The sequence below is a fragment of the Zonotrichia albicollis genome, chromosome 2 (assembly GCF_047830755.1).
Source record: "Zonotrichia albicollis isolate bZonAlb1 chromosome 2, bZonAlb1.hap1, whole genome shotgun sequence".
Taxonomy (NCBI): domain Eukaryota; kingdom Metazoa; phylum Chordata; class Aves; order Passeriformes; family Passerellidae; genus Zonotrichia; species Zonotrichia albicollis.
Window position 1 is genome coordinate 38,759,408 of NC_133820.1, and position 24,910 is coordinate 38,784,317.

Genomic DNA, 24,910 nt, shown 5'->3' on the forward strand with positions numbered 1-24,910 from the left:
CTAATGCCTATTCCTCAGCATTTGTAATTATGAGATCTCCAGGAAGACGAAGCCAGGATATTCAGAGTGATGCCAGGTTGGAGGACAAGAGAGTCTAATCTGATAAATGACCTTTTCACTTTGAGCAAGACTTCCCAGAGATGTTGTGCAGTCTCCACCCTGGGGAGGTTTCAAAGCATCAGTAGATAAAGTTGTGAGCAGTCAGGTCTGATTGCCCTCATTTGTGCAAGAGGCTGGACTGGAGACATGCTAAGGTCCATCTATGTCTCTATTCTTTCTCAAATCTGATCTTTTCACTCTTTATGTTTGTCCTCCTGAGATTTTGATAGTTCCTCATATCCCAGAGCCTGCTTTCAACAATTCCCTGTGTTCTCTGGGGGAAACATCATCAGATCTTGCTGATGGTGTACCACAGATGTGTAACTTGTTTTAGCAGCTGTACAAAGCCTTAGGTTCCAGCTGATTTCCATCTTTTCTCTATTACATCATATCAGTTCCCACATACAGTGTTGTCTACAGGCAGCTTGTTGGTGACAGCAACACTTGTGAGCAGTGGCACAGCCACAGGACCCTGTCATTGCCACCTTCTGCACTGTGCTTCTGTACCTGCAGGGCCCTGCAGTTACAAAATGAACCTCCTCACTGCCCTGTGCCTTTGTCAAGCCTTTCTCCCATCCCCCCAGCTTCCTTCCCCATGACATGTAACATCTTGGTGCTCCTTCTCAAAGGAAATTATTTAATCTAGTCTGTGCTACACCAGGGATGTTGCACACTAACTGGCACAGCAGCACAGCTCACTTGGGCCAGTGTCTGTCTGTAAACACTGCATAGTTTTAATTTTTCAGTGGTGAACTGAAGTGATCAAAAAAGCTCATGTTGCAATTTTGGGTAGACCTCAGAAAAAGCAGGCATGCATATTGCCATCAGTAACTGGTGCACATCCATCACTTGCCCCTAGTTCTCCTACCACCTTGGCCTGTTCATTTAACCTTACCTAGCTTGCCCATGGAACTGAAAGCCCAGCAGGTGTTCCCTGTCTCCTGGAGGAGAACAGGCAGTTGCCAGCCCCTCTGGGGCAGAGCCCTTTTTGCTCCCTGGGATGCTGTGTTTATCCATCTGTTTCCCATCCATGGTGGTGCTCAGGGGTGTGTGACTGGACTTGGCCCCTGACAGCACCTCCCAGCACAGCACTTCCAGGGGAAGGCTGCCCTTCCTGCCATGCTCTCTGCACTGGAGGGAGCAGGGGCTGGTTAAAAATAAATTTGGGAGCAGATGGTGAGGCAGATTATTGTTCATCCTAGGGTGATGATGATAATGTGCCAGCTAACTGCTGGTTGTCTATCAGAATTAATCAGAAGCTGTTGTGGCACATGATCAGTGAAGCCACTGCTCCCCCTGAAAAAGGGAAGAAAGAGCAGAGATACAGCTCTGTAAAATAAATTGTTGGAAAAACACTTGTTTTGAAGAAGCAAAAAGTTTCTGATGGGGAAAAGACTCTAATAAGCAAAACAGGAATGTTTTTAGGATTTGATTTTTTTTAAATGTGCTAACACTTTTATATATCTATAGGTATGCTTTGCTTCTGAAAAGCAACTGAGAAAACTTGGTCACCTTCTTATGCATTTATTTCACTGGAATTGTAGATAATCTGAAATAAAAAGATTTAAGAGGTTTATAGGACCCTTTACAAGTACTACCTCTATTGCTAGTATGAAATGTTATCCATGAATGCACCTGTTTTGGATTTGTGATCAGTGTCAGAGGAGAGGACTTGACACTTGCTGTGCTCAAAAATGTTCACAAATGTTAAATCTCTACACTCACAAAACAGACAAGGCAAAAGCAGAAACCCACTGAGCTGAAAGGCAGTATCAGTTCTGATGCTTTAGCAATCTGAAGGGTAGTTTAGCCCTGTTACCTTCTTTTTCACTCAAGAGGTTAATGAAATGGTTTAACAATTAGCAGTGATGGATCACATTAAGAAATAAAACAGGAAGTGCATTCTTGATTATTGTTAATTAAAAATAATGGTAATTTTTAATCACTTAGTCCACTTAGATAACCTGTCAGTCTATTTTGTTAAGCTACTAACATTTGTTAAACCAAATTTCTTATTTTGTGTATTCAGCATCTGTTGTCCAGGCTATGTCTAGGGTGTAATTTGTGGAAAATTTGTGCTTTGTTTTAAAAGGTGATATGCTAAGTATTTTTTTATCTAAGACTGTCAGGTCTGTACAGTCTATCTGAAATAGCACATTCTCCACAAATATACAGTAAAAAATGCAAAAATTTGGATGAAATTTGCTATTTCTTCACATTTTTAATCTGCTCTTCTTTTATACTTTCTATTACGCAGGTAGTGCTGGTTTAGGTTATACCATAATCTGAGGGCTCTGTCTGTATGTAACAGGGAGTGTTAAGGCAAGGCTGAATTCAACTGCTTCAGCTTCTGTTTTTCAGATGGTCTAATTTGATATGCTAAAAATAAGATAGAATGGCTAAAGAGAGGTGGTGCCTCTGTACTAAAAATTTGCAGGTTTCAGACTTTCTGTTGCTTTTGCATTACTGTGAGCTTCATCAGCCTCTGTCTTTACCAGTTCCATCAGTGAGATGGCAGATCACTGGTGGGTTATCTGCAACAGCAGCAATCTGGAGATCAGGAACCCTGTTAAAATATTCCTGATACTAACAAGTCATTTTTGTTTTGCTTGGTATAGAAAATGGTGAGAATTAAATTATTTTTTTTTTTTACTGGAGTATTTCTTGTTGTTCATAAGTCAGACTGTACTGGAAAACTAGGCTCACTGGCTTTGTTTCTGATCAATTCTCCTGTGTGCTGCTGCAGGAAGGTCAGGCTCTTACTATTTGGCATCTATAGCACCTGAAAAGTCCTTTGTTATTTCTTTTTTGTACTAAGTGAAATAATCTCAGGAACCTGTTTATTTCATTGCTCTTGCCCTTCCAAACTGCTGCTTTTGGTATGCACGTTGCTGGAGTGAGAGGATGGTTTAAAGGAAGTGTGTGCACGTGGGGTGGCTTGCTCTTTAAATCTTTCTGAGTGCTTGGATGCTGGTAAGGTGAGTTTTGTACAAAGCCTGCAGTGTGGAGGCGCCTGGCTCCATGGGTGAGCATTACTCAGTTCTGCCATGAAACCCGTGACGAGAGACTGCAGTACAGGAGGCAAAAGTCGCCCTTAGCTAGAGACATATTTCTCCTCTAAGAAGAACTGTAATTGAAAAAAAGCACCTTCTTTCCAAGCAGGTAGTAGAAGTGAGAGTGCTGGGAATTTGCTCTTTGAAGTGTTGTTAGCAGAAATTCTGTTTATTAACACGAGCCTGTGGCACCTGTGACTGTTTCACCAGGCCACACTGCTGTTTTAGTCCCTCTCACTTGTGTGGGCCCATGTGGTTCCCACTGCATGAGTCAAATGAAAAGGCCAGAGAAGGTAAAAAATACACATCTCTATTCTTTCCTTCCTGAGGCAGTGTGGGAGAGAGGTACCCAGACCTCAGTCCAGGCTGCACAAGAGATCCTGCCCAGTATTATGGGCCAGCACTTGAGCAGCCTCAACAATTTCTTCTGCACGTTTCACCTGGTGCCCTGTTATTCCTTCCTATTTTTTTTTTCAACGTTTTTGTAGTCCTAGTCTGTGTTAGTTTCCCTTTATGCTCCAGGTTCCCTCCTGGCATCTGTGCAGCTCTTTCACTTAGAAACTGCCAACTTATTTCTGTCCATGGCAATTCTGGCACCGTCCTGCAGTTTGGAGCTCAGCTCAGTCCAGAGCAGCCTCTCTTTGCATTTATTCTCCCTTACATTTCATGAGAAAATGGGATCCTCCCTGGCAGCCTCTGGGAAGCACTGCCCAAGCTTTCAGGACTGCTCCCATTACTCTAATGGCTCTGCATGGACAGAGGGAGGAAGGATGGTTAAGCACTAAGTGCTGTCTTTGAAGGAAGCTTTTCCATCATCACCCTTCTTGGGGTTTCTCTTCACTCTCTTCTGCCAGCTCTGGCCTGAGACCCAGGTTTTGTGCAGGTGGGAGCTGGCTTGGCTGTAATCCTTCTCCAGCCAGGAGAGGTGGCCCTTCGTGGAGCACTGCTGGGACTGGTTTCATGTGCCATGTAGTTTCCACAGGGAGCAGGGGAAAGGCATTTCCTTTGAGAGTAAAGAATAAAGAACTTCTGCACAAAGGAGTTTCTAAAAGGCATAGCATTAAGAAGAAAAGAGAACAGTGGGTGGCTTGACTATCCAGAAGAAAGTCTCAAGGAACAAAAAAGAATTCATGGATATTTCTGTTTCCTTGATGGCAGGTAAGAAGTGAGGCTTCATGTGATAAAATGTGAGAAGTACAGAATGGATCAGTAGATTGACAAAAATACCGTGTAAGGCAGCAGTTAAAAGGTGGCATTTCAGGCAAAGGGTGTGTGCAGGAGTTTCTTCAGGAGATCTGTTACCTTATGTATGGCTGAGAATCCAAGTTAGTTGAGTAGAAAATGCTGCCTTGCATCATCCTTCACATTACCAGCAGAAAGTCAGCTGAAAAGCAGCATTCATCCTTATCACATACTGATGTATATTTTGCAGTGCTGGGGCACCTTCAAAAGCTGCAAATTAGGAGCATGATCTCTTCCACCAGTAAATTGTTGGTCATTATTGCCCATAAATTATTTCAAACCTGTAGGAAGGAGGGTAGTGTGATGTCTGTTCTGGTAAGTCTGTCTTTATTCTTAAGTGACCAACATGGGAAAAACCTGCTTTGTTTGTTGTGAAGGGCCTCCAAAACATCTTGGAAAACAAAAAGTGAAAAGTGGACTTAAGAGCAGCTTGTTCTCATGGTGTTGGCCCATTCCATTATGTGCTGCTGTTGAAACTAAGGCTGGAAACACCATGCAGACTTTGGAGTCCTGCTTTAATTCCTCTCTCTTGCTATTTCTAGCTGCTACCATCCCAAGCAGTGGTATGGAAACACACACTTCTGATATTGGCCCTGTTAGCCTTTCAAATACTGCCTTGGGACCATGGTTTAAGAATTTTGTTCTTGCTCTTTGTTCTTAAATAGATTTCTGGTGTGTACATGAGCAGATTTGTATGAAATGCAAAGTCTCAGCATCCACTGTGTGTTCCCTTGGGTGCCCTTCTTTTTAACTAGATTTTATTATAAGGCAAAAAATGACATTCTACTTTTTTTCTATTAATCTGTATTGTTCTCTGTTGGTGGCTCTGGGTGCTGATGCAGGAGATTTTTCTTGCTACACACGAACTCTGATTATGAATTCTCTGAGGAAGAATTTGAAAAGAAAGGATTTAAGTTGTTGCCATTTCTGAGCAGTGGAATTTGAAGCCGTTTTGGACTATAAGTAGCATAGTAGGTGTGCCAGAGTTCTGGATTTCTCTGCTTAGGGAATGTCTTGTATGATACTAAAGGGATGTGGTGGTGGCAGTGAACATGGAAGAAAAGATCTCTCAGAAAATCAGAAGTACTGCTGTAGTTTAACAAGTGGATCTCAGGCATGGGGAAAGCATTTAACATTTGCCATTGCCTGAAACAGGGCAATGCAGAAGAAGCTTCTGAAACCTTCTGGTTTTCTGTCCCCAAACACTTGAGATTTTCAAGAGAAAAACGCTGGCCTTATGTATTTGAAGGTGTTGCCAAGGGTGTCTTATCTTGGCAATTCCTCCTTCTATTGTTAACAGCAGGGTTCATTTTGTGCCGAGAGGGTTTGCAATGAGTGCTGGACACTATTCTTAGCCATCTGTAATAACATTCTAGCACCACCTAGAATTCTTCCAAATTATGCCTAGGATAATGTAACTGCTGGAGTAAAAGCCGCTCTGCAGCTTAACAGAGAGACCTTCTGTTTCCAGGACTGCCAGTCCCTCAGTTTTTATACATTTACACACTGCTCTCTGGAAGAATAAATAATACTTGAACATATGCATTGGCTAAGTGAAATTTCCTTCTGATTATAGTGAGGCACTGTTTAATGGCAATTATAAAATATGTTTCTTTCATCTTGTGCTGTTCCTGCTGTGTGTTGAAGAGTATGCCTTTATCTCTTTTGTTGTTGTTGTTGTTTTAAGTTACCCTCTTGTTTTTATTTTTAAACAAATTTATCATTTTTTTCATATGTTAGTGAATTGCAGTTTTGAAATCTTCTGAACACGTTTCTGGCAGAATTACCTCATCTAAATCAGAAATAGTGCTACTGCATGAGTGCCCTTAAATGAGGAGGCTGCTACATCTATTACAAGAATAGAATTTTTGAAAGGGAACTGATTGACATTTATCCCAAATGAAATGTTTACTCTCTGTTGAATACCTGCTGGGCAATTCAATACTCTGAATCTATATTAAACATGTTTAATATTAAAATGTTTAAGAAGCATTATTAAGGTTCAAAATAGGTACTTAAAAGTCAGAGCTGTATCTTGGTATGCACGTGTTATGAAATGGTGAAACATTGGGTTTTCCACTTACTAAATTCATAGAATAAGCTCTTTTCAATCACCCATTTTCAAAGGCTGATTTGGAGGGTAGGAGTATATATGACTCCTTCCCAAAGCTGTAGGCTGGGGAGTTGAATGCTGTTCCAGGAACCTGGATTTTACTCTCCTGTCTCCCATTTCATATTGAACAGCAGGTCAGTGAAGACAAGCTGTTGGAAGGTGAACAGTCATTACTCATTCTCTAATTCTCAGAAACCTATATTAAAACCTTATGGTCTGATACTGAGAAGGATCAATCTCATAGCTGTTGACTCAGTAGGATTTTTGCTAGAATAGGTACAGACTTGAGAAAAACTGGATCAAGATTTGGGGCACATAAAGTTAAAAGGAAGGGGTTTTTCTACTTCATTGTGGAGTCTTGATCTCATTTGTAAACAGTAGATTACACAACTTTCTTAATAATTCAGACATTGTGGAAAAATTAATAGACATTTAAATCTTTCTTCAGATAATAGTATTAGTTACATTATTTGTTCCTAGCCCCATTTTTAGCTGAAGTACCACGCTTGACATTTTCTAATGTGCACTCCACATGCTTCCTCACTCATTTGAGGCAGAACTGTGATAGAAAAGATGTTTTAGCAAATTTCTGTTTAGGATCTGACAATAGGATATGTCCAGCAGTGTTAGTATTGGCTGCTGCTGTGCCTCCTGCCCATAATGGTAATTGTATGTACCTGGTATTAGGTCTTCAGAAAAAGAATAGGGGCATAGAGAAGATGCTGTAGTTCATGAGGTTGTTACTAGCAGAGCTGTCAGTTTTGGGGGCAGGATCTGTATTTAGCAGTCTGCATCTGCTCGGGTGCAGTGCTGTTCAAGCAGTGCTGTGTGCTTGGCTGCAAACTGCAGCCACTGCACCGAGCTGCTCTGGGCAGCCCTGCCCATGAACCTTTCAGTTCTCTGCTTTCAGGTATCACCCACGTGTTCTGGATTTGCCCTGACACTGTCTCTGACCAAGGCTACTCATCTCAATTGCAATATCCCATATTTCCTTTATAGTTAGAAATTATGAAGCAAATTGGATGAAGTCTGATGTGTTTTGGATTACAATGGCAAAAATGGATGTTTTATTGCAGAAGTGGGTCAGCGAATCTTCCCCAAATGCTGACATTTTCTACACATGGCCCAGTGTTTGTTTTCATGCCATGAGTTCTCACAGCAGGGTCTGTTCTGGGCTATCCCAAACAGGACTAATATAAGAAGTTAAACTTTCTTTGTCACATTTCAAGAGAGTACTGCAATCAGCCCTGGGCTGTGGAGTGGCCCCAGGAGCTTTAAATCCAGTGGACCATGAAACCTGTCTCAGAAAGATGAGATGTGGCATTCCATTTTATGTAACACACTGTGCTCGTAACTGGCTCTTTTATTGCATGTGTAGAATCACTGAATCACTTGCAAGGGAGAATGGTGTATTGCTGTGGTGTTCAGGAGACAGCTTTAGTTGGTGGGTTTCTCTTGTTTTTACCCAAAGCAGCTGCATTTTTAGAACTCACATGTGGATAGGAATGTGCTAGGGACTGTGGGTTTCCAGTACAGTGAGGAAAGAGGGATGGGGCCAGAGAAGGCTGCCTGATGAAATCAACAGCAGACTCATCTTTCTGTGTGGCAGGAATACATTTCCCACTCAGACACACTGGATTGCTTTCTCGCTGGGAAGGTGAGAACAGTCTGATGAGGGCTGAGAAGTCTGTTTAAGTTTGGGAGTCACTAAAGGACAGCAGCTGCCACAGTCTAATCTGCATTATGATTAATCCATTTAACAATCAACTGTTTTAACAATTAGCTCTGTTACCTTACATTAAGGTCATTAAAACTCTCTTTGCTTTCATTTAACCCCTCAGGTTGCCACTCCTAGTAGGTTGAGTGTCCTTATAGCCTAATGTAGATTATGTTATTGTATCCAGGTCTGTTGGAGCTACTTGGCCTACTATTTGTGTTTTTAATGATTCAGCAGAGATGTGCCTTTAGGTGCTGCCGTAAACAGTCCTCTAAATCTTAAAAATCAATGACAAATTAAAGGAATTTAATTATTATTTGTACTGACAACACTGTCTGTTACTTAGGTTGCTAAGCATTTTCATTTCATGAGATTGGCTCATTGGTGGAGAGCAGGCATAGGAATTGTTCTGTGATTTTTGTTCTGTTCAAAACTTTGTCAAACACTTACTGTACTCTGAGTTTTTCCCATTCTATGCATCTGACTAGGTTTAAATTGCTTAGGAAAATTTAATTAAAAACAGTATTGAAGAATGGGCTGATGAGAAAACGGAAGGTTAGACCAGAAAAATGTATATTCTTTTGCCTGTGTAATATTGTTCTAAATGGCAATATTCTTTTCAATGCTGTGAAAAGATCTTCCATCTCTCTGGCTTGAAACAGGAAATTTGTTTGATGACCAGGGCTCAAATCAAGAGGCCGAATTAGCTGATCTAAGAGTGTGGGGCAGAGAGGCACAGGAATGAGAAGAGGTTGAAATTGGAAAAAGAAGTCCAGGAAAAGAAGAATGAATGGAGAAGTTTGAGAAGTGAGTGAAGCCCATGCTGAAAAAGCAGGACAGCAAGGAGAATAGGACCATCAGTGAAGGAAAAACCCAGAACCGGGATGGGAAGCAGATGGGAAGAGCTGGACAGGAAAGTTTAGGCATGGGGCTAGCAGGCAGAACAGCAGATTCCCACAAAGCACCTCTCTTTCAAGAAGCTAGAGCAGCACCCAAGGTGTTTCCTTGTCATCCTGCCTTTGTTGGAGGAAGCAGGCTGACACAGCATCCTGCTCCTCTGCAGCACTGGCAGGATGTCATCTTGCCTTTGGTGAGTCAGGGCAGAGGCCTGAGGGACTAAGGGCTCCAGGTCTGCAGATGAACCATATGGCTGCTGGCACAGCATCCCATGGTGGGAGGCATTTGTCTGCCTTCCTGGTGGTAGGGACCCAGGAAACTCCTGTCCTCTCCTCAGGGTCTTTATACTCTCATTTTAACATCAGCTGAAGCACGCAGAGTTAAGGAGTGCTGAACTAAAGCTGCCTCTGCATCCTGTAACGTGTTTTCTTTGACGTAATTCCTCCCTCTGACAAAACATGCTTTGCTCAATGAGAGAGCGGGATTTACTTATAGAATGTACTTTTTGTCTGGCTTACTGCAGAAAAAGGAAAAATGCAGTGTAAGAGTCAGGGAATTATTTAACTAGAGTGACTGTAGAAGCTACAGGAACATGATCTGATCCTCCAGGCTATCTGAGTTTGTGTGATGTTGAACTAGTCATTTTAAGCTTTTCAGAGGCTCTCATTAGCCACTGTATCTAACTCACTGGAGATGTCCAATCCTAGAGCCTGAAAGAAGAGTGGTAAGAATACTGCACGTTCTGTTCTGAAAAAGAAGTTCCAGAAAAGCATCTCAAATCAAGTACTGCTCAAATCAGCAGATACTTCTGAAATTATGCCATCTGTGCCTCAGCTCACTCACCATGTAATGGTAATAATGCTACTTCTAAAAGAAGATTGTGGGAGATTTTGAAAATAAATTAGCTTAATGTTTTGTGATGCAGTCAAGAAAAAAAAATTGGATGAGGGTGAAGACTGGAGGACAACAAAGGAGCTGAAAGATTATACTATCAACTAGTGTCATGCACCTACCCTGTAATGCAAATGTCTGCCATTAACATGGAGTTCATCAACTGGAAACTACAAAGGAGAAGGAAAGATACAAAGGAAAAGAAAGATCTGGGAACATTGCTTGGTCTTGTGATAATTGAGGCATCACTTTCATGATCTCTTACAATGTGATCTTAAAAGGTCTCAGTGGCTATCAGAGAAGCACTAATGCCTTTGAGCTTTTGGGAGAACTCATCTGGACACTTGTCTATACTTCCATCTTCACAGCAGAAAGGTGAGAGCAAACTGGAGAAAGGGCCAGTGAGCCTGCTAGCAAAGTCAAAAGAATGGGTGGCCAGTTTTAAAAGGTAAAGAAGAATATATGGCCTTGCAAAATGAAGATTGAGGGATGAACAGGACAGCAGTTTGTAAATACACCTGAAGGATTAACAGCAGGATGGAAACTTGATGAGATGAGGTACAGTTCTTAGCAAAACTGTCATTGGGTGTGAGATAAATGGGAATTAAGTTGAGGTTGAAAATCAAATAGTTTTCTGAGAGAGTAGTGAGAGTCTTGGGCAGCATCCCAAAGGACAGAGTGGAAGACCCTTGTTGGGCTGGAGGTGAGGCTTGAGCCCTTGGACAAGGGTGTAAGCAGGGCCTGGGCTCAGACTCAGGAGTCTGTAGCCAGTTAAATGTGTTCACTGCAGCAGATGCTGCTTGCACACTTGGACATCCTGCCTTCAGCGCGTGTGGGTGGTTGACCTTTTCCTTCTCTCAAGTGAAATCAAGTCATTAGGAATTATCTCTAAATATTCTGGCCCTATACTTCAGAGCTTCAGCTGCTTTAATCTTAGTAAGCCTTGGGGAGCCAGATTACCAGCATATGTGCCCCCCAGAGTCCAGGAGCATATGAGGAGATCTGTTTCAGATGGCTGGTTTTTAACATGCAGCCAGAGAGCTCTGTTGAGTGCTTGAGCATGTGTTCAAAGAAGGGGATGTATGTGCTCTCTGGTAGCGTTTCCAAGATGCAGAAAAGCCTCATGTCTGTTTGCTCCAGGATATCTGTTAGTCCTGGTTTATGCAGCATTTTGGAATTGAAAAACTCTGTTGTGTAAGGGCTGAAGGAAAAAAATACATCGTTGGAGTGGAAACATTGCCGTTTCCAGCCTTTGGATGGCCTCCACTTCATGTTTGTCACATGCAATTCATATCTGAAAGGAACGTGTGTCACTGCTGATGTGATGTGCCATGTCATAAAAGCTTTGGTGACATTTTCTGACCTCTTAAAAACTAATGAAAGAGGTTTGCAACTTGTAAATGCCATCTGCCATGGCAAAGCAGCTTTCCAGCTCTCTAATCACATATGCCACTTGTGAAATGCTGCATCACCTTGAAAAAACCAGCATATTAATGGAGGAAGCTTGTCGTTTCACTCATTCCCAAATTCTTTACATAATTCATCTATTAAATTTTCTTTTGCTTATTATGAACCCTGAGGGGTGGAAGTTGCAGCAAATCCGTGATAGCTTTAGGAGTTCTGTTTCATTAGAGCTGTATTTACTTTCTGATTTTTTGGTACTCTGAATTGGAACCATTCTCCCTATGATCTTAATCTTTTGCAGATACTCATGGGGTTCACAGATGGAAGTGTGAAAAGTCTGAGCTGTCTCAGGAACATGTAACAGGACTTGGGGGGGTGTGTAAAAACAGGGCAGTGTTCTTCATTAACCTGTGTTTGTTCCTGTGGTCCATTAAGGGAACTGAGATGTGCTAATCATTTTTATTTGATTCAACTTACGTCACACTGATAGCCTCAGGTGTGGGATAAGGAGACCAAATGTTGGGTTCAGTTTTTGCTGGGCTGACAGCTTATATAATGAACAGTTTGGAATCAGTAGGGACAGTTTTTACAGCCTGGAAAAAAAGAAGCAAAGTGTTTCATGCTTGGATAGGAGAGAAGAGCACTTTATCCACTTGTGTTTTACTTTGCATAGTGCTGTTGTTGGCTGCTCTGGCTTTTGCATGTCAATAAGACAGACTTTCTAAAGAGAGGATTTATTGCAGGAAATGTGTCCATATTGTAGGGCACATACACAGCATGCATTAATTTCTGAGTAACAATGAGCAAAAGCTGCTTCAGATGGTGCCAGAGTACAAAACTGCATCTCTACAGACTGGTGAGAGGCAACAGATCTCCCTTCTGCCAAAACCAGTGCTTTTTGTGTTTGCTGAGACGAGTGTGAGCATTGTCTAGCCCTCACCACCAGCGCTGAAGAAGTTAGGTCTGTTTTTATCGCTGTTTTACAGGCAGGGAAGGAGTTCTGCTGAAAAATGAAGTGACAACACTAGCAAGTCTGTGTAAGCAGCAAACCAAGATCCCAGAAGCCCTGGCTTGCCAGCCTGTGTCATTACATCATGCCCAAGTGCCCTGGGCAAACCCTGTTCTTCTGACTGTGTTTGTCCATAGCATTGGTGACATAGAAGGCTTCAATACTGATTCTAATTCTGATTTTTATACATAAGATTATCATTTCTGTGGCAGGATCTATCCTCAGGCTTCTTATTGGTAAAAAGATCTTGCAATTTCTTCATTGAGGTATTGAGAGGTGAGGCTAGATGTGCATGGGTGTCACAGAATGGATAAATAAAAATATCACCCAGGGGCAAGGGAAATGAAGAAGCCTGTGAGCATCACTCTGATGTCATGTTCTGAGGTGGCAGGGGTGTGTTCTCAGTCCAGCACTTGCAAGACAAAGCCATCACAGTGTTCTGCTCCCTCCTAGCAGAGCAGATGGAAAGGTCCCACTGTGCACGTACCGCCCCAAGGGTCCTGCTCACAGATGGAGTGATGAAACCCAAAGGCTGCTGTGCAGAACTTCAGTGGGCTTTTTGTAGCTGCTTTGCCATGTAGCCATTTCAGTCTGACCTGTTTTTAGAGATCCTGACGAGGTCTGCAAAACAAACTTATTTTTAACTGCTATTCACATGATTCTTATCTTACCATTTGTAATTTTAAGAAGCTAATACGGGAGTTGGGTGGGATAGGTTTTTGCATTGGCTGCTCTGCAGTAATGACTTTTTTGCCTGGTTTGGCCCTGAAACAGAAGGAGAAGCCATCTCTTTTTTGCAGTAGCTGCAAAGTGACAAGGGTTAGAATATCAGTTCCTGCAGGCTGGTTGGTGCAGTGTAAAACTGCACTGTTTTATTGTGAAATCAGCCTATTGGTGTGGCCTGGGAGATAGCAGCCCAGGCACCTGAAACAGAAGATATTTGAACTCCTTAGAGGATGCTGTGTAGCTTTTTATCACAGCCCAGTCATAGCTGACATTTAAAATGTGCAGCAAGGAGGGAGGGAGATTAGGAGATGTCTCAGTAGAGGTATTGCAGCCCATCTGGGCTTTTCAGAGTGAGAAACTGTACCCTGCTGGGTATCCCAGGCCGCTATCAAAATACTTCCTTTGTTGTCTGCTTGAATAATAACCAGGTACACCGTGTGTGGGAAGGGATTTTTGGGGCAGAAAAACTCCTTAGCATCCAGCTAAGGGAACAGCAAGGCACTGTTGTTGGGAAGGCTGCATGAGGAGCTGGGCCTGCTGCTTTCCTTCCAACCCTGAGCATCTTCTCTTGTTTTAGGAACTTTCCGCTGTACGTTCTGCGAGACTGAAGTGGAGGAAGATGAGTCAGCCATGCCCAAGAAGGATGCAAGGACACTGGTGGCGAGATTCAACGAGCAGATTGAGCCCATCTACGCCCTGCTTCGGGAGACAGAAGATGTTAACTTAGCCTATGAAATCCTGGAGCCAGAACCCACAGAGATTCCTGCCCTGAAGCAGAGGTGGGAGCGTGCCTGGTCTTTCCTCACTGCACTGCTTCTTTGTAGAGTGTTCCTCTGCTCTGCTCTGCTCTGCGGGGCTTTCCCAAACCTTGTACAGCACCAACTATGCAAACAGCTGACAGATTGCCCCAGGGCTGTGTGGTTTAGAAGGAGACAGGGGGCTGTAACCACTTTTTACTAAACAGCCCTCTGCATGTATTTTTCTATGAGGTGGGATGCCTGAATTGCCTGCTGCTTGCCACGCTGCAGCTGGTATGCACACCAAGCCCTTGGCCCAATAGTTAAAAAATGCAGCTGCTTGATAAAGCTCTGAAGGTGCCACCTATGCTGTCTTCTACCTCTCAAATACTTATCTGTCATCTGTTCCTTTTGCTTCTACCCAGCTTTTGAAACGAAGCTATCTGCAATCCACACCTTGTATTTCAAATCCTCATATTCTAGTTTGAAGACATTACTTGTAATAAGCAGTTTTTTCCTTCTTATTTTGTCCAACTTGTTACACACCTCTTCTTTTCAGGAGAAGACCATGTTGGAATCAAAAACTCCTTAAAATGTTCTTACCCATGGGAAATGACACTTTCTTTCAGAACATTCCTAGCTTTACAAAAACAGATGATGTTTAAATAATGCAAAAAGATGTGGGGAGCTGTCAGTTTGTCAGCTGTGGTGAAATGTGATGCACTTCTCTGTATTTAAAAAAAAATTAATTATACACATGGGGGAAAAGAGCTGTACCATGAGGGGAAGCATTCCCACAGTGCCTTGGGGTGCTTGGCTTTAGTTAATAGGAGAGCAAGCAAGATACTCTTTTTTTCCTTTCAGGCTAACCTTGAGAAAGAATGTTCCTCATATATTCATTCTAGACAGCTTCTAATTAATATAATAAAAATTCTTTGTCTATTCATAGTCTTTTTCTAGCCAAGAAGGTAGCTATTTTTCCTCATCATTCTGATAGAAAAACAGAAGCAGTATAAAGAGCAGAAGAGATTTTTCCAAGGTCACTCAACGTGTCTGTGGTGATATGGGAAATTGTTTGAAGCTTTTATACCCAAGCTGAATCACTAGACTTTTCTTTAAAATCCCTTTTTCAGTAGTTTAAGTAGTAGAATTGGGATAACCCTACCAAAAAGAGAGTAATTTTTTAGTCTTCCCTTTTTGTGTACAGGAAATTATCACAGCAGAGGCCTGGTGCAGTCCCATGATTAAATCGCAGCACCCACTTACTTGACTCTTAAATACTTAAAAAACATTGTAAATGATTAATTACTCTGTGCAAGGAATGACAAAATAAATAGGCAGCTTTTTAAATGCTTACTTGAACACAACTTGCTTCAGCACATACAGTGATTTAATTATTTATTAACTCTTATTAATTCAAAGCAGTTAATTCCATGAAAGCACTGCTGTGAGATTTTTTTAAAGTGCCAAACCCTGGATTATTTACCCTCTCTGTTTTTATGGAGTCTTGAGAGTCTAAAATCATTGACAAAACTGACATTTGATGGTTGTGAAACAAACCAAAAAGGTCACAAAATGCCTGCATCTTCTCTTTGCAGTAACTTGGGCAACTCCACGTGTTTTCAGGAGAGTTACAGCTCTAGGTGGCCCCACTGGCACTGCAGAACTGTCATTCACCTGCCCTGGGAAACCGGGTAGATCTTCATTTATGTTTTCCTAAGAGGCTGTTAATTTTCTTAGTCGTGGGAGAGCATGAATTAGCCCAACAGGTTTCAAAATAAACCTGCTTTACTTAAGCCCTTCTCCATAGTTTTTGAAAAATTATGGATTTTAATAGCCCTTCTATTTCATTGTGTCAAAATAGCATGATTTCAATTAACAAAAAATCTTCACAGAATTAATTTTCTGTGGTCATGCTGTCAAGAACCATGGGTTGTCTCTTGTGAAGTTGAAACTCTTTAAGAGCAGCACAATGAAAATGTGTTTTGTTTTATCTCAAATGTGGCAAAAAAGAGAGTTGTCCCCATTATCCAAGACCTCTCTTAATAGTCTGGGCAGGATTGAGATGAAAATTTCAAGTTGTTTGCCCACTGCACAGCGTGGTTTCTGTAGGCCATACCTCAGCTGTGCCAAGGGCTATTTATGTTGCCTTTAAAGGCAGCTAAACCACTCATTAAGGGATTTCCATCGAGGTGAATAAAACAGACTAAATGTAGCCACATCTGGGCCACTGAGCTGCCACAGTTCCTGCCTGCAGGGTGGCCATGTGAAGTCTGGAGCAAGGTGGGGAAAAAGCAGTTTGTGGATCTAAGAGAGAAAGAGAGATTTAAGAGATCCCTTCATCTGCTCTGTGCTGCCTGTAAGGCAGCTCCCACACCTGGCCTTTTGTTGGTGCCTGGCCCATGGTGTCTGATGCTGTACTTTGGAACAGGTTGCTCCACTGTAAGTTCTCTTCTTGCAGAATGAAGTGGTTCCCCTGCTCAGGTAGTCTTGGGGTGGTGCTCACGCCTACCAACAGTGACATCAATTGAGGCACACTTGCAAAGCTCACTGGGGTCCAAATTCAGACAGAAAGTGTCTGGATGGCTCCAGCTCAGTGTAGGACATTGCAGCAGATCACATGAAGTAATTAGTACTGTAGGTGTCTCTTAGAAGTGTTACTTTCATTTTTGAAACGTTCCTGACGTCATGGAATAAGTGTTTTGCTGCTAAATGGTTCTGTGTAGGAAAAAAGTCAATTTCAGGCACACTCCCAGAGGCTTCTATGCAAAAGTATTATTAGGTAGTTCCTGGCACTAGGGAGGGTTTAGTGTCACGCTGTAGTCATGGGGAGGGAGAGCTTGGGGGAGAGCTGCATTGTGCATCCTGTGAGGAAAGTGGATTACATAAAATCGTCAGGGAAACGCTGGTTAGAGATTTCTATTGTGTGGGAAGCAGAGTGGTGCTTTTCACAGAACACACGCCTGTCTTGGGGAGCTGAAAGGTACCAACACTTGAAATAACACGCTGGGGAGAAGGTCTCTGTGTGGCTCCTGGGGTTACATAAGCAGTCCATGCGCGTGAGCCTTCTGCCCAGAATTCAAGGCTGCTGTGAAGCTCTCCTAGCAGAGCTGGCTCTGCAGGATTGCTAAGGACACAAGACATGCTAACACAGATGCTGTGAAGTATTTTGTTAACAGATCCCAGCCATTCCACTACTGAGAGCCTGTGAGTAGCTCTCAATCAACACTGTGGCTGAACACACCATATTTTTTATTTGGGGAAGAGCAATGTTCACCTACCTGTGTCATTTCCCCTCACTGGTTATCCCTAAAAATCCAGCAGAATTAGCTCATCAAATAGTGGTAATGTCCTTACTGAACTAAAAAAACCCACAAATTAATCAGGTCTTCTCCAAGTGCAACTTTATTTTAAGCTTCTTGGTTGGAGAAAAGGTGATTGGGTAGACAGCAGCAACTGAACCATGCTCACTGATGACAACTGTCAGCTCAGCTGGCATCCTGGAGAACTCCTGATGGATTTAATCTGGACAAGAGAAGGAGTCAAGGCAGGGCTGTTCCTCATGAAAAGCTGTAGGTACCCTTGGCAATTGGATGACTGAAATTATATGATCTGCAGTGGATTTGTTTCTCTGAAAAGATGAAATCTCATTCTAAAGTAGAGGAACAGTCACATTTGGCTTTCCCCACTCTGTATACATAGCAGCACAGGCCAGGGTGTATTTTAGGCTCGTAGCCATCATCAGTGTGCAGAAAATATTTCACCTGATAGCCTGTTTAGATCAGATCCAAGCAGGAATGATTTTCTCCATCAGTCTCCTGAGCTAGAAGGAGCCCTGCAGGGAAATGTGCAGAGAGCAAAGGAGGGCTGGGCTTTGGCTGCCATACCCTCCCTTCACATGGGTCAGCACCTTCATTTCTCCACTTTTTCCACAGTGAAGACAGTTCTTCTGTCTCCTCCTGCACTGCATCAGCACACAAAGCCTTTTGTCCAGTCCCAGTCCTCTGATTTGAAGGTGCTCTCTCTTCTTTCTTCTCTGCCTGGGCTTCCCAGTCCTCCCAGGGCGGCCTCTATGGATAGTACAGATCTCCTGTGTAACACAGGAGAGGTGACTTCTCAAGTGCATTGTCACTCACAGTTCAAGCAAAGGTTTGAATTGTGTTTTTCATGGTGAGTTAACTCCTTCAGGAGTCCTGTGATTAATAACAGTTCACAGCTCTGAGCATGCTGAGTCCCTGGGCCGACCATCTACCTTGGTTAGGCTTCAGTGCTTTTTTAATGCAGGATTTGGCTGCTGTGTGAAGGCCAAAAAGAGGCTTTTCCAAATACCAGACTACTCTTTGACTGTGTTTTTCTGCTGTGGCTTTTGTTTCAGGGAATTCTGGCATGTTATGCCTATTTTAACCAAGGTGCATTTGCATCTCTAGTGCTGCCTCTTACTTTCAGTGTCTGTGGTGGATGTTGCCATGGCCCTATGTAGGGTTTCCCAGTAGAGACCCACAAGTTTCCCAAACCAGCAAGTTGGCACAGAAATTCCTGGCAGCACATGTTAAAACTGAGAATGAAAGTTCCTAGTGCAGATCATGAGGGATAACTAATCATCATTGAAGTATTTTTTCTAAGAAGGGGCTTGTTCTGAGAGCTGTTTTTCTCTCTTTAACTTCCATGTAGCAAGGAGCGTGCGGCTGGTGCTGGCTCAGGAGCGGCAGCCGGCCTTGCAGGAGGACACCATCGGGAAGCATGGACCACAAAGGGGCCATCATACGAGGACTTGTACACCCAGAACGTCGTCATCAGCATGGAGGACCAGGAGGATCTGAGCCGCTCTGCCGGCGAAGGAAAGCCAGCCAGGGAGAGACCCATCTGGCTGCGGGAGAGCACCGTGCAGGGGGCCTATGACCCCGATGAAATCAAGGATGGTAAGAAATGCACAGAGCACAAGTACTGCTGGGCTGGTACAAGGCCTTTACGGTGCTGTCCAAACCATCTTCTGGTGTTTGTGTACAGCTGCTGCTCCCAACACTGGAGTGTCTGCTCCCCTCTGCTGTGCAAAGCACCTGTGTGTAGGCAGATGGAAAAATTCCTTAGATCCAGGATTGAAATCTAGGTCAGTAAAGCTGAGCTGTCCATGAAATTTTGTGGGGGCTTCTAAAATGTTAATTAAGTGTTATGTCTTCCACCTTGAGAGCTTATTGCTTCTAGATGAAGGTCTTTCAGTTTCATCTAGAAAGCTGTCTCCCTAATAGGTCACTGCTAAAAAATAACATTTATTAATGTTCCGTGACCCTGAAGTCTACTAAATCCACCAGCACTGTTTATATGCTCCCAGCCTTCTTGATAATTGTTACTCAAAACTTGTTATGTATGAAGAATACTCAGACATACAGCTTCTGGAAGTACAGTAGGAAGGTCTGTCACCATGACAGGTGAGTCTTTATTCCCTTCTCTTTGTTTCTCATTATCTCTGCTTTTATTTTCATTCATCTTGGGGTCAGGTTATCCACAGACCAATGGTCAAAATCTTATAACCATTAGTAGAAACATTCTGCTTTGGTATGTGTGCTGTTTAAGGTTCCATGCCAAAATTGGAAATGGAGACCTTTTATAATTTTTACAAGAGTGAGTCAATAGATAGAGTAATTTTAGGATTATGGACTGAAACTGTTGGTGCCCTAGGAAGAAAATATGGCAAAAAGGAGTCATATGTGTGAGTATGTGACCCTGGAACTCATGCCATGTTCAGGAGAGGAGTGGAATATTTAGGTGTAGCAGAAATGAAGAAAATAGATGTGATATAGTGGTCACAAGATACCTAAAGAACTTGTTCACATGTAATGCTGTCAAGTGTGTTATGGATCCCAAACCATTTTTCAAATAGATTAAGCAAAGTGAGATGATTGAACAACCTGCTCCTGCAGTCTGCAGCAGACGTTGTTACTCACCAGCCATGGTGAGTTCTCACCCCATTTTTCTGCTAGAAATTCAATTCACCTGTAGTTTTAAATCAACTCCTTGAGACAGCTTTTGATGTACACAGCATAAATGTTTCTCAAGAAGTCACTGAGGGACATGGGGGTGGAGTATCTCCTTACAGGATGGGGGCATCACTGCTTAACCTCGTCAGCTACTGGAGATCAAAGAGGGAGCTTGTGGAAATAGCCTGAACAGGAAGGACAGAAACTTGGGACCATTGACAGAAAAGATTCACTGCTTGGGTCCGGCAGAAACAGTTCTGCAAGCAAGAGACAGCCCCTCTGAGCCACAAAGTCAGCCTTTGTGGAGCTAACTCTGGCTGTTGTCGTTTCACAGCTCTCAGTGTGATGAGCTATGATGTTATTTCACAGAAATGCTCTCCTACAGCCTCTTCTGTTCCACAATCACAAGCAGTAAACTGAGCACACAACTGCCAACACGATGCCTTTATTCTTCCTTTCTTTCAGGAATTTGGCAGTGCTCTAGTATTAGTAGTTGTAGCCATCACCCGTTACTACAGCTTTGTTTACAATGAAAACAGAATTCTGGTGAAATTAGGTATAGTTCTCTGGGCCTTTATTTTACTGCATGAAAGGAGTGACCACAAACTGCCCTGGAACTTATTTCCTTCATGTTATTTTTTAATCTCAAGGTGAAAATGTAACCAGCACATTTCTAACTGGGGAGGGAGAAGACTTGGGAGCTGGCTACCTGGATGTGGTGCTGAAACCATGAGGGTCTGTGTCTTGGAGGAGTGGGCAAGTGGCTGCCTGTATGAGGGCAGAATGCCAACACCTCAGCTCCAGCAATTGTTCATAGGCAGCATCTTTTGGTGTAAGACAGAAACTTTGCTACAGGGAGCCTGTCCTGCTTTTTAGGCCTTGTTTTTTTTTCCTCCTCCATATTTAATTTTTTGTTCTGTTTTTTTGTTTTTTGGTGTTTTTTAGATTTGGTTTGTTTCTTTTTTTCCAATACTCCCTGTAGTTCTTTTGGTGCTAGGTGGACTCACAGCCCTCTCACTAAAGGTAGGATTAGGAGAGGTTTTCTGTGGGATGCTACTTTTTGAGCAGAATTTTACCTTTAGAATCTATGAACTGCAGACATTCTGCCTACCAGAGCCATATTGAGCCCTCGCAGCTGTTTTCAGCCAAGTTTTCTGAAAGAGGGGCACAGGCCAGGTGTGTCAGCTGGGACACTGCAGTCCCCTCCAAATAAGAGGTGCAGGTAGGGAGCTCCAGGGACTGTCTGGGCTGTGTTTCTCTTGGAGAGCAGGCACTGGTCAGTGCTGTGCTGCACAGCTGGGCTGCAGGCTGTCAGCTGCATCTGCTCCATGCCAGCACCATCTCCCTGTGAGGAGCTTTTCCCCTTTCTGCCTGGTGTAGGTGCACCTCTGAGCTCAGCAGGCATGGCTGCTCTCAATGTTTTTTTATAACACATGATTTCCACATATTCTTTTTGTGCCTGGATCAATTTCTTCTCTGTGTTAATCCTTACAGGCAGGGAGCTCAGCAGGTTAGGGCCTGGGCTTGGGGTTGGCATTTTAAGGATTGCTTTGCTTTCTGCTCCACTGTAGAGCCTGAGTTTGACACCTCCCTGGGGAAGTCTTTTCCAGGTGCCTGCCCATCGTGCATTTGTTGTCTTCACATTCAGTGTGCTCATGGTCAAGGCTTCCAGCTGGGAGCCACAGTGACTCTTGGCCTCCCGGCTCCTAGGAAATGTCAGTACTTGCTCTGCCATTATGAGACATGACTGTTTCTGTCTTTGAAGGGAGAGGAGGGGTTGGCATAGAGCAAGGATGTGACTTTGTCAGCTGAGCTCAGTGGCAGTAATTACTGAAGGTTTAGAAAGCTCTCAGGGCCATCACACGGATCTCTCTGAAGAAATGCTCATTCCCTCGTGTCCCTTTGCAGGGGGCCGGGATCTGGATGCGTTCCAGGAGCGTGAGGAGAGCCGGGCAGCCCTGGATGACAATGAGGAGGTGATGCGTGCCCTGCTCATCCACGAGAAGAAGACGCCTTCCGCTTCCACCGTCACCGTCAGCGGCGCTGCTCCTCTCTCGGGCGGCAACGCCAGCGACTCAGAGAGCGAGACTAGCGAGTCGGAGGAGGAGTCCCCGCCCCGCCCCGCCGCCGCGGCCACCGCAACCTACGGGCTGGAGGAGGAGGAGGAGGATGAAGAGTTCGAGGTGGTGGCAGAAGACCCCACTGTCACAGTGGCTGGGCGACCTCATTCCTACAGCCAAGTGAGCCAGCGCCCCGAGCTGGTGGCGCAGATGACGCCGGAGGAAAAGGAGGTTTACATAGCCATGGGGCAGCGCATGTTCGAGGACATGTTCGACTAACTGTTCCTGCCAGGGCATGTTTTTAAAGGGGACTTTTTAAGGCAGAGACTCTTTAGCAGAACAGAAGACTGGAGCGCATCTTCCCTCCCCTGTGCACAGGCAGGGTCACTGCAGCTCAGCCCTGCTAATCTCAGGCATCCTGCTCACCAGAGCGGGGGAGCAGCAGAGCTGCATGTGCCAAAGCACATAGGGGAGGACGAGTCTCAGATGAGAGGATGCTTGCACGGTAAAAATCTGCTTCAGGGTGCCCTGCACAGGCACTGCTTTAACCTTCTCCAAGGCCCTAGCAGCTCTCTCTCCCAATGGCTTTAAGTTGATTTTTTGTTGCAGATCCCAGTGAAGTCCTCATCCCTGCTCTCAGGGGACATAAGGGCTCCGTAGCCTGAGCAGAGCCCTCTGCAGAGGAGGGCGTATGTAACATACAGCTGCCTGTGCTCAGTGAGGGGAGCGGGGAGGGAAGTATTTGTCTGCTGATGGCAAGCTTGTACAGGGCTTGTAGCTGAATCTCTGCCAGCAGCCACTGGCCACCAGAGTGGCTCTTTGTAAGCAGGCCTGTAGGCAGCAACCTTTTCTTGCTCCCGTTCGCTCCCTGCTCGGACTCAGCACCTCAAGGTCAGGTGTAACTTGAAACAGGCAGAGCGAAAGCCTTGGCAAGCACACGCAGTCAGTCACTGCTTGTCAGTGTAACAAATGCCCTCCATGGATCTGAGCTGCCAGTGCTCTGACTTGCCAGGAGAAACCTTCATTTTCCAAGATTGCTGCCTGTTGTTTCTGCCTAGCCCTGTCCATGAAGACATGCAGACAGTTCACAGTGGGCAGAGCTGCTGTCAGGCAGTGCCAGAGAAGTAGCATAACTAAATTTTATCTGCAATCTCACCAGGGCTATATGATTTTAAAAGGAATTGTACAATTTGAATTCTGCTTGGCACACTCTTACCACGGAAAGACATTTATCAGTGCCTATAGAGCAATATAATGTTTTTAATGTTTTTCTCTTTCAATTGAAAATGTTGCTTTTTTAAAATTGTTGTGTTTTCCTACACAGTGCTACAATAAAACAAAATTATAAAAGAGTTCTGTGTTCCAGAGAGTAGGGGCAGCATTATGTGCTGTTCCACTTATATGGGCGGTACAAATTTGCTGCTCACTGAGACTGTAAATCTGTTTTATACTAACCATGCTTTCTATGTTCTGCTAACCTTGTAATGCCTCCTTTGTGGTTTGATTTTCAGCTTCTCAATACTCTGAATCCCCTCTTTTTTAAATAGTGTTTTGAATTTTCTTTTAAGTCATTTTAAAGAGGAATAAATAAACAGAAACTTCTCCCCTTTGTCATGTTTCAGTTTATCTTGTGCCTAGTTGGGAATATTCTTTGCTTATCATTTTGATTTATTGGATTCAAGGAAAAAAAAAACCAATTTGAGGTCTCTTTTGAGAGGACCATTTGAAATCCCACTGCACATTGTTTCTCCTTAGCAGAGGTTCCTTGAATGCCTCCTGGTACCTCCTGCACTTCCAGGATGGATGTTTCATTGCATCAGTGCTGTGTACAAAACAGAGGCTGCTTTTGATCAGCACTTCCATTTCTTTCCTCCTTCCTCAAGGGAAGCATAGGCTGATGGTAGAGGGCTTGCAAACATGGTGCTGCTGGTTAAAATGGTGTTCTTGTGTAGACAGGCTTCCAAGATCTTGTATCAAGCTTCTAGATATCAAGTCAGAGCTGATAAGTCAGATTCAGTGATCACCTAGCAGAAAAAAACCCATGCTGTACCCATTCTGTCTAGATTTAATCTGGCTGAATTCAGTATTATCACTGGAGAAAAGCAGGTAGATTTACAAGGAGCCAAAAGCAGAAACTGAGAACTAATCCTGAATACAGAAAACTGCTCGTGCTCTGAACTCACCAGGGCTGTATACTGAGTTTTCAGTTTGCAAAATCAAGCTGTAGGTTTAGTGAAGATGAAGTGAAGAAATAATCAGCATAAAAATCTATAAAGTAGTGGTTTTCTTAATAAACACATTTAATTGTGGTTTGTGCAGCGGTTGAAGTTTTTGTCATTCAGCAAGGCAGGCCCTGCACATGGGGAAATCAGAGCAGTGGTTGTGGGGTTTGCCTTCCATCTCTCATGCCCCACATGCAGCCCTTGGGAGGACTGGAAAGGTCAAAGGCGTGTGAGCAGATGCACCTTTGTTTCCTGCCCTCTCCAACAGTTGCTGGCATTAGAAAGGATGGCTGCTCTGCTCTGTTCCAGCCAGCTCAGGCTCCTGAAGGACAACCACACACTGCTGCTTCCCTGTCATGACAAGCCTGGCCTGAACAGAACACACAGTTGATAGTGCCCTCTTTCTCTTCCTGCAGTGGAACAGAGCTCTGCAGGCGTGGCAGGAGGGGAAAACAGCCTCTGCAAGCAAAGCCAGGCAGGTTGGTGCTAATGCAAGGGATAAAGGCATCAATTCTGAGGGAGGCCCAGCCATTTCCCCTGCCTGCTAGACCACATGTGCTGCATTAACTCTAACCCAATAACACTGCCAAGCCTTCCTGGGTGGATGTTCTAACTCCATTCAAACCAGTTTCTGCATCTGCTTCCGGCCTAAAGTGCATTTTATCTGATGAGTGATACCTGACAGTTGAAGAAGTGTTTGGACAACACTGTCAGGGATGTGATGTGATTCTTGGGGGTGTCCTGTGCAGGGCCAGGAGCTGGACT

General features: G+C 43.8%; 1 protein-coding gene across 1 annotated transcript in view; it reads left to right on the plus strand.

Annotated features, from left to right (window-relative positions):
• The window catches only part of GTF2E1 (general transcription factor IIE subunit 1), a 49,764-nt gene extending 26,241 nt beyond the window's left edge, over positions 1 to 23,523 (plus strand). Inside the window, exons 3-5 of the mRNA XM_005486099.2 lie at positions 13,729 to 13,930; positions 18,560 to 18,807; positions 21,772 to 23,523. Of these exons, the coding sequence (XP_005486156.1) occupies positions 13,729 to 13,930; positions 18,560 to 18,807; positions 21,772 to 22,202 (881 nt within the window). The 3' untranslated portion in view covers positions 22,203 to 23,523. The remainder of the gene's footprint in view (positions 1 to 13,728; positions 13,931 to 18,559; positions 18,808 to 21,771) is intronic.
• Positions 23,524 to 24,910: the final 1,387 nt, after the last annotated feature.